Here is a 9,946-nt window from a genome sequence, read left to right on the forward strand (position 1 = left end):
TAAAATTACTCCCCCCCGCAAAAAAAAAAAAGCCAGGTGTGGTGGCGTGCATCTGTGGTCCCAGCCACTCGGGAGGCTGAGGTAGGAAAATCACCTGGGGAGGCTGAGGCTGCAGTGGTAGTGCCATCGCACTCAGATCTGGGCAACAAAGCAAGACCCCATCTAAAAAAAAAAAAAAGATAATCTGGTAATTGCTGCCGAATTTGGGGAGACAATTTCAAGGGCAACCCAAGGAAAGACAGGACTATAACCAGAGTTTCAGTGGCCCCAGTTCCTTGCAACAGATAAATGATTTAGCTATTTCATAGAGAATTATATGTAAGACAGGTTAACAGGATTGAATACGTGATAATATAACATCCTTTAGAACAGCTCTCAATTTTATTTTATTTTTGCTAAGTGAAAGCATTAAAAGCTCTTAATTTCATCATCAGATTGACAAGCACACCACGCATAGTGGCTCACACCTGTAATCCCAGCACTTTAGGAGGCCAAGGTGGATCACTTGAGTCTGGGAGTTCAAGACCAACCTGAGCAAAACAGGGAGAACCTGCCTTTACAGAAAAAATTAAAAATTAGCTAGCCATGGTGGCACATGCCTGTAGTCCCAGCTATATGCTGAGACGGGAGGATCACTTGAGCTAGGCAGCTGAGGCTACAATGAGGTATGATCATGCCACTGCACCCCAGCCTGGGCAACAGAGTAAGACCCTGTCATCAAAAAAAAAAAAAAAAGAAATACAGAACAAATCATTGTTACCTCAGAACAACCCACACCAGCATCAAAAGGAAGCTTCTATCCCTCCCACTTTAGTATCTCCTCAGGTATATAAACTTGCCTCAGATCTGGCTTTGTTCTGGGAATGTGTATACAAAAGTACTAACATTTTCATTACTTAAAAAAAAAACTAAGTCTTGCTTAAGAAAAGCCAAACATTGTTTATCCACCCTCATCATTTCCTAGCTGTTCAACTCCAACACTACAAAATATCCTAGTTCCAGAAAGTGTAGCTTATGCTCCAAATCTACATACATACACCACATTCAAAGACACGTTTCTTTTCCACACATAATAAATAATATATAATAAAGCTTAGCAAAAGGCAAAAAAAACAATTTTTTTTTTTTGAGACGGAGTCTCACTCTGTCCCCCCAGGCTGGAGTGCAGTTGCGCGATCTCAACTCACTGCAACATCCACTTCCCAGGTTCAAGCAATTCTCCTGTCTCGGCCTTCTGAGTAGCTGGGACTACAGGCACCTGCCACCACACCCAGCTATTGTATTTTTAGTAGACAGGGGGGTTTCACCTTGTTGGTCAGGCTGGTCTTGAACGCCTGACCTCAGGTGATCCACCCACCTCAGCCTCCCAAAGTGCTGAAATTACAAGCGTGAGCAACTGCGCCCAGCCAAAAAACAATTTTTTGGGGTGAGAAACAAGGATCTATGTTGCCTAGACTGGTCTCAAACTCCTGGGCTCAAGCAATCCTCCCTCCTTGGCCTCCCAAAGTGCTGAGTATAGGTGTGGGTCACCACAACTGGCAAATACAATTTTTTTTAACTAGTTATTCCTTCCCCTACCCTCCACCCCACCCCAGAGATGGAGTTTTGCTCTTGTTGCCCAGGCTGGAGTGCAATGGCGCAATCTTGGCTCACTGCAACCTCTGCCTCCCAAGTTCAAGTGATTCTCCTGCCTCAGCCTCTTGAGCAGCTGGGATTACAGATATGCACCACCATGCCTGGCCAATTTTGTATTTTCAGTAGAGAGCGGGTTTCTGCATGTTGGTCAGGCTGGTCTCAAATGCCAGACCCTAGGTGATCTGCCTACCTCGGACTAACTAAAGTGTTGGGATTACAGGCGTGAGCCACGATGCTCGGCCTTTTTTTTTTTTTTCTTTTTTTTGAGACAGAGTCTCAGTCACCCCCAGGCTGCAGTGCAGTGGCACGATCTCGGCTCACTGCAACCTCCATCCACCTCCGGGGTTCAAATGATTCTCCTACCTCCGCCTCCTGAGTAGCTGGGATTACAGGCGCTTGTGTCCATGCTCGGCTAATTTTTTTTTTTTTTTTTTTGAGATGGAGTCTCACTCTGTCGCCCAGGATGGAGTGCAGTGGCATGGAGCGCAGTGACGCAATCTCAGCTCACTGCAACCTCCGCCTCCCAGGTTCAAGCAATTCTCCTGCCTCAGCCTCCCAAGTAGCTGGGATGACAGGCACATACCACAGCACCCAGTGCCCAGCTAATTTTTGTATTTTTAGTAGAGACAGGGTTTCACCATGTTAGCCAAGCTGGTCTCAACCTCCTGACCCCAGGTGATCCCCCCGTCTCAGCCCTGAAAGTACTGGGATTAAACACACGAGCCACCACTAGTTATTTCTGATTTTTTTTTTCTACAAAAGGACTTGTTAGGAGGCCAAGCGGGGCAGATCTTTTGAGTCCAGGAATTCGAGACTAGCCTCAGGAACATGACAAAACCCCATATCCACAAAAAATAATACAAAAATTAGCCAAGCATGGTGGTAAAGGGCTGTAGTCCCAGCTACTTGGGAGGCTTAAGTGGGAAGATCACTTGAGCCCAGGATGTCGAGGCTGCAGTGACCTGTGATCATGCCACTGCACCCCAAAGTGGGCAACAAAGAGACCCTATCTCAAAAAAAAAAAAAAAAACACAACTAAGAATGATTCCTCCGAATACATGTGCCCACTTACATAAACACAGCTAAGACAGCACATTAAACAAAAGAAAAGGCCGGGTGCGCGGTGGCTCACGCCTATAATCCCAGCACTTTGGGAGGCCGAGGTGGGTGGATCACGAGGTCAAGAGATCAAGGCCATCCTGGTCAACATGGTGAAACCCCGTCTCTACTAAAAATACAAAATTAGCTCGGCATGGTGGCACATGCCTATAGTCCCAGCTACTTGGAAGGCTGAGGCAGGAGAATTGCTTGAACCCAGGAGGTGGAGGTTGCGGTAGGCCGAGATCGCGCCATTGCACTCCAGCCTGGGTAACAAGAGCGAAACTCCATCACACACACACACACACACACACACACACACACACACACACAAAATATATATATATGCTAGTTAAGGGTTCATAAGGCAACAGGTAGCAATTGCCTCACAATTTATTTATTTATTTATTTATTTTTGAGACGCAGTTTCACTCATGTTACCCAGGCTGGAGTGCAATGGCGTGATCTCGGCTCACCGCAACCTCCGCCTCCTGGGTTCAGGCAATTCTCCTGTCTCAGCCTCCTGAGTAGCTTGGGATTACAGGCACGCACCACCATGCCCAGCTAATTTTTTGTATTTTTAGTAGAGACGGGGTTTCACCATGTTGACCAGGATGGTCTCGATCTCTTGACCTCGTGATCCACCCGCCTCGGCCTCCCAAAGTGCTGGGATTACAGGCTTGAGCCACCGCGCCCGGCCTGCCTCACAATTTAAAGAAGAAAAAAAAAAACCTTACCAAAACAAAAATCATGAGTGCTTCAATCTTCTTCCCACTATACTTCCCTAACTTGTTTAAAAAAAAAAAAAGCCAGGCACAATGGCTCACACCTGCAAACCCAGCACTTTGGGAGGCCAATGTGGGTGGACCACTCGAAGTCAGGAGTTCAAGACCATCCTGGCCAACATGGTGAATCCCTGTCTTTACTAAATATACAAAAATTAGCTGGGTGTGGTGGCAGGCACCTGTAGTCCCAGCTACTCAGGACACTGAGGCAGGAGAATCATCTGAACCCAGGAGACAGAGGTTGCAGTGAACCCAGATCACGCTGATGCACTTCAGCCTGGGCAACAGAGCAAGACTCAGTCTCAAAACAAACAAACAACAACAGCAAAACCCAAAAGTCTGGGTACAGTGGCTCATGCCTGTAATCCCAGCACTTTGGGAGGCCCAGGCAGGTGGATCACCTGAAGTCAGGAGTTCGAGACCAGCCTGGCCAACATGGTAAAACTCATCTTTACTAAATATAGAAAAATTAGCCAGGTGTGGTGGTGGGCACCTGTAATCCCATCTATTCAGGAGGCTTGAGACAAGAGAATCACTTGAACCCAGGAGACAGAGGTTGCAGTGAGCAGAGATAGTGTCATGGTTGCAGTGAGCAGAGATAGGGCCATTGCACTCCAGCCTGGGTGACAAGAGTAGAGCTCTGTCTCAAATTTTTTAAAAAAGTGAAAACTTTTGCTCGCTAGAAAGTCTCTTCCTTTGAAGTCTTGAATGCAAAATCCCTTAAATATCTACCTAACAACTTGACATAATAAAAGTGAATTTCATATAGCAATAACTACCTAGGAAAAAAGTTTTATAGCACCTTCTCTTTTTCTGTTCCCAAAAGTTTAACTCAAGAAATATAAAAATAAAAATAAATCCCAAAGATACAATACTCCATGATATGCTTAACTTCTACAAAGTTAAAGATTATAATCTCAACACATGAATTGGAAATGAGACAAATCTCTGAAATTAGGCTCACCAGAATATATGCATGCTGAATATACTTCCCAAAACACACCAAATCTTTCTAGCAGTCACGCACACAAAAAAAGGCCAGGTACTGTGGCTCATGCTTGTAATCCCAGCACTTTGGAACGCCAAGGTGGGAGATCGCTTGAGGCCAGGGGTTCAAGAGCAGCCTGGGCAACATGGTAAAACCCATCTACTGAAAAAAAAAAAAAAAAAAAAAAAAAAAAAAAGGCGGGGGTGGCCAGGTATGGTGGCTCACACCTGTAATCCCAGCACTTTGGGAGGCTGAGGCAGGCAAATCACTAGGTCAAGAGATTGAGACCATCTTGGCCAACATGGTGAAACCCCGTCTCTAGCAAAAATACAAAAATTAGCTGGGCATAGTGGTGGTGTGTGCCTGTAGTCCCAGCTACTCAGCAGGCTGAGGCAGGAGAATCACATGAACCCGGGAGGCAGGGGTTGCAGTGAGCCGAGATCACGCCACTGCACTCCAGTCTGGCAACAGAGGGAGACTTCGTCAAAAAAAAAAACAAAAAAAAAAAACACCTGAAAATTAGCCTGGCATGGTGGCACGCACCTATAGTCCGTCCCAGCTACTCAGGAGGCTGGAATGGAAGACTCTTTGAGGCTACAGTGAGTTATGATCATGCCACTAAACTTCACCCTAGGCAGAACAAGATCCTGTCTCTATAAAAACAAAAATATGGCCAGGCGAGGTGGCTCACACTTTGGGAGGCCTAGGGTCGGGAGTTTGAGACCAACCTGACCAACATCAAGAAACCCGTCTCTACTAAAAATACAAACTTAACTGGGTGTGGTGACACATGCCTGTAATTTCAGCTTCTTGGGAGGCTAAGGAAGGAAAATCGCTTGAACCTGGGAGGCAGAGGTTGCAGGGAGCCAAGATCGCACCATTGCACTCCAGCCTGGGAAACAGAGCAAAACTCAGTCTCAAAAAAATAAAATAAAATAAAAAATAAAAATAAAAAACAGGCCATGGCAGGGCGAGGTGGCTCATGCCTGTAATCCCAGCACTTTAGAAGGCCGAGGCGGGCGGATCATGAGATCAGGAGATGGAGACCATCCTGTCCAACATGGAAAAACCCTGTCTCCGCTAAAAACACAAAAATTAGCTGGGCGTGGTGGTGCACACCTATGGTCCCAGCTACTCGAGAGGCTGACGCAGAATTGCTTGAACCCGGGAGGCGGAGGTTGCAAGGAGCCAAGATCGAGCCATTGCACCCCAGCCTGGGCAATACTCTATCTCAAAAATAAAATAAAATAAAAAATAAAAATAAAGCCATGGCTGGGCACAGTGGCTCACACCTGTAATCCCAGCACTTGAGAAGGCCAAGGCAAGAGGATCACAAGGTCAGGAGACAGAGACCACCCTGGCCAACATGGAAAAACCCCATCTCTACTAAAAATACAAAAATTAGCTGGGTGTGGTGGTGTATACCTGTAGTCCCAGCTACTCAGAGGACTGAAGCAGGGGAATCACTTGAACCCAGGAGGTGGAGGTTGCAGTTAGCGGAGATCTTGCCACTGCACTCCAGCCTGGGCGATAGAGCAAGACTCTATCTCAAAACAAATAAATATAAATAAATAAATAAATAAAAACAAGTATTTGCTCAAAAAGAGTAAGGATTGTCAGAAAATGGATTAGAGAACCATTCTTCTTTCCTCTAAATTCAGTCTAAAATGCAGAGCCAAATAAAACCACCATAAATTCCTTTAATAATCTTCTGGATCTTTCAGTTCAGCAAATTTCACATACTACAAACAATTCTGTGGCTTTCCTCATGGCCCACTCTTCAAACACAAATTCAAATTTTTTATTAATATTGTGAGGCTATCAATAAAGGTCTCTTTGACTAAGAAAAACAAAAATTGAATTCTTAAACTCCAATAGGGAAACCTCAAGAGGAAAGCATGTCTTAAAGGAGCCAAGTATTTGCACACACATGTAAGCTAATCCTTATATGTGTATACATTTTCTAAATGTCTAAAATTTCTTTCAACAATATCTATCTCATACATTCCTCCCAAAACACAGAACTTTATCAGCATCCAGCATTCTACCTACCTGTCTTCAATCAATCCCACCAATCCTTCGAAGCTACCCAAGTGTTAATTTATAAAATCAAAGAAAATAATCCATAGTTCTACTCCCAAGCTCAAAGTCACAAATCCTGGGACAACAAAATCTTAACGTATTGAACTATCCTTCCCCAAACAGCTTTGGCCCTAAAATTTATATTCTAATCTAACTTAATCAGATGTATTACAATGTTAGTATTGTAAAATTAGAAATCTTTGTCACATTGTAATTCACAAAATCCTTTGGTATACAAGAGTTTCTATAAAAGCTACATATATAGGCCTTCATGGAGAAACATATTGTTGAAAGAATAAAAAGAATTAAAAAATAAAATAAAATAAGCTACATATAACTCCATTTCCAAACAGGATAAATATATAAAAATTAAATATTTTTGGCCAAAAGCCAAATTCGATATTAATACACCTTTCCCCTGCCTATAGTGCACAAAAAAGTCACCTGAGAAGTTTTAATCACAGATTCACAGTATATTCACAAATAGAAACAAAATAGAGTATCCTACTTCAAAACTGGAGGGTGTGGTGGGGGAGAAAATACTAACCAATCTCTGGCTGTAACGAATCCTTTCTTCTTCGGGTTCCATCTCTCACTCTTCTGTTGAAATTACTGTAAAGAAACCACTCCAGGGCTGCCTTCCTCTTCCTCCTTAGGAACCAGATTGCAACACTAAAGAATAATGATATAAGCAGAAATGAGAACTCATTCTCCAACTTGTGCTTTCTGTTCACGGAAGGATGTATTTAAGGTATGTGTTAAGTTAAAGGCTCTCTGAAAAATCAGGTTCCTCTTCATGAGTTTGGGACCTTTCTGCTCTTGAGCAAGTGGTTCCATGTCATGTTCAACATTAATCACATTACAACTGTCGAAGGCCTAGGCGAAAACGAGATGTTGATTTCAGTTCCTTGAGGACGGGCCAGACCACTAGTTTCACCCCACAGGATTACAACTAGCAAAAATTAGCTGGGCATAGTGGTGGTGCGTGCCTGTAGCACGCACAACTAGCAAGGATCCCCTTCGTGGCAGCATTAGCAAGAAAAAAAAAAAAAAAAACCCAGGACTTTTATCTCTAGAGAGCTGACCAGGTGAAGCAGCACTGAACTAATCCAGATCTTAACCAAATTAGTTCTCTCACTGGTAATCAGAAACTAAAGGAAAGAAGGACAGACTGGCTATGTAAAAAGAGGACAAGAAATTAGGATTTAAATGACCCCAAAACAATTTCCCATACCCCTCCTGTAAGGCCGTGCACAATCGTCGCCTTCCTTTCTAGTCTCCCGGATCTTTTCACTCCCAAACCTACCCTCCACCCCAACACAAGACGTGCATAACTCTGAAACAAATTTCAGAGGTGCAAATCAGGGACCAAAATTCCATCTGATCTTTTTGGATACATTAACAAAATAAACGATCGCACGTATGGATACACGTAAAATACATCTTTTGCAAAAATTAAATAAAAGACCGACCGGCGCGACGGTCAATCCGTAATACCAAGAAAGGGTTTCCTTTTTTCTAAATATTCTCATGGATAATGGCTTCCATTGAGAACGCAGGTTCCCCCCCGTTTTTGTCACTACATTACAGCCACGTTAACAGCATCCTTTCAAAACTGCTACGAGACCAGAGGACCCGATGACACAGTTTGCAAGAGGAGTTGGTGGCAGAGCCCTGCCGAAGGAAGACCTGGCCCGAAGTCGAGAGGGAAACCGTGCTTGCACCCCTTGGGCGACGACCGCCCGGGCCAGGGCCAGAGAGGAAAAGGGGCGAATCTCTCTGGACTCCCCCAGGAAAAGGCGTTTCAATGGTTCACCCATCGGAAAAAGAAATAGAAACTTTGCATTCGGTCTTTGGATAACACAGTCAACCAAACTTCCAAATGAGGGGGGAGGGGGAAGCTCACCGGAGATTCTGCTCTTGAGTTCTTGTCCAAGTGAGAAGTAAAAGACTCCAAAAGCTGAGAGGAATAATTAAATCCCAAACGTCTTCGGTTTTTCCGTGGATCAACCCAGTATCCGGAGAGGGTCAGAGAGACCAGGAAAAGGGAGCAAACAGTTGCTGAATCAAACCTCCTCTTCTGGCTTTGGAGACCGGGAGTCGGAGGCGTCAGGAGAGGGGAGCGCGACCCCTCGGCGCCGAGCCCGGGGCGCCCCCGCCTCCCCCGGGCCAGCGGTCAGCAGCCCGGGCCCGAGCCCCGGGCCGGCCCCGGCCGCAGGGAGCGCCCTCCTCGCCGTGCCCTCGGCCAGCAGCGGCTGGTCGCCTCCGGGAGCGGCAGCCGATCAGCTGAGACCGGCCGGCCCGAAGATCCCCGCGCCGCCCCGGCCCCCCGGAACGCGGGCCCCGGCCCCGGGGGGCGGACAGGGCGGGAGCGGCGCGGCGCGCCGGAGTGGGGGCCCCAGCTCCCTTCGCGTCTCCCGCTCAGCTCCGGCTCTGCGCTGCGGGACGAGCCCCCCGGCTACTCCCCGGTCGCAAAGGAGGGATTCCGGGGGATGGGCCCCCTGGCGTTGCCCCTCCTCCCGGAGCGCTCCCTGCCCAGGAAAGACAGAGCGGCGACAGGCCCAGCCGCTGGGAAGGTGCTCCGCGAGCCGCCGCCGCCGCCGCCGCCGCTGCCGGGGAGGGGTGTTGTTTCCCTCACACAGGAGGAGCCGCTGGAGCAGCCGCCGCCATTTTGAACCCGTCAGACTCTCACATACACACAGCTCCTCCGAGGCGCACTGCGCAGGCGCCGCCTCCCCACCCCACCTCCAGCTCGCCTCTCCAACCCCCCCCACCAGCGCCTTCAGGCCTCCCTGCGCTTCTTACCGCTCTCCCGGGCGCGCGCGAACGCGCACGCGTCACTGCCCTCTAACGCGGATACACCGCCAGCGCGCGCACGCGCGAATGCGTCGGCCTCGAATCGCCCGCGCCCCGCGACGCCGACGCGACTCCCCGCCCCCCCTCGCGTCAGGCCGCCAGCCCGCCCGTCGCCCCCACTCCCGCTCCCCGTCGGCCTTCTTCCAGGGCTCGGGCCCGGCTGGCTGCTCGCGCCTGCGCGCCGGGCACCGATCCTCCTCCGCGCGCCCTCCCCCCACACACCCTGGCTCACATACACTTCGCCTCTGTGACCCCGCCCCTCGCGGCCAGCTGTTCCGGCCGCCCTCCCCCACCCCTCCTGGGAGGGTGGTGACCCCCGACCCCCCACAAAGCACATCACCCCCCCCCGCCAAACAGTGGGAGACCTGCGCCCCCTTCCCCTTCAATCGCCTTCGGCCCCAGGCGGCCCGTCACAGTCACACAACCTGAGGGCCAGGAGGCCTGGGCCAGGGCGGCGGATGCCCGCCTCAAAGCGGGGTCTCCCGGGGTCAGGCCGCCGGGC

The 9,946-nt window shown here is 48.4% G+C and overlaps 1 protein-coding gene across 3 annotated transcripts in view; it reads right to left on the reverse strand.

Annotated features, from left to right (window-relative positions):
• Positions 1 to 9,465, reverse strand: part of KDM2A (lysine demethylase 2A) — a 138,870-nt gene extending 129,405 nt beyond the window's left edge. Inside the window, exons 1-3 of one of the 3 annotated variants that reach the window (XM_037741554.1) lie at positions 9,394 to 9,465; positions 8,495 to 8,672; positions 7,136 to 7,260 (exon numbers count right to left, since the gene is read on the reverse strand). In XM_037741554.1, coding sequence (XP_037597482.1) covers positions 7,136 to 7,177 — 42 coding nt within the window. In that variant the 5' untranslated portion in view covers positions 7,178 to 7,260; positions 8,495 to 8,672; positions 9,394 to 9,465. Of the gene's footprint in view, positions 1 to 7,135; positions 7,261 to 8,494; positions 9,283 to 9,393 lie in introns of those variants that run through there. The other 2 variants (XM_017537385.2, XM_037741555.1) reach the window with 2 other exon arrangements.
• Between the last annotated feature and the right edge of the window lie 481 nt (positions 9,466 to 9,946).

The sequence above is a fragment of the Cebus imitator genome, unplaced genomic scaffold, assembly GCF_001604975.1.
Source record: "Cebus imitator isolate Cc_AM_T3 unplaced genomic scaffold, Cebus_imitator-1.0 Scaffold102, whole genome shotgun sequence".
Taxonomy (NCBI): domain Eukaryota; kingdom Metazoa; phylum Chordata; class Mammalia; order Primates; family Cebidae; genus Cebus; species Cebus imitator.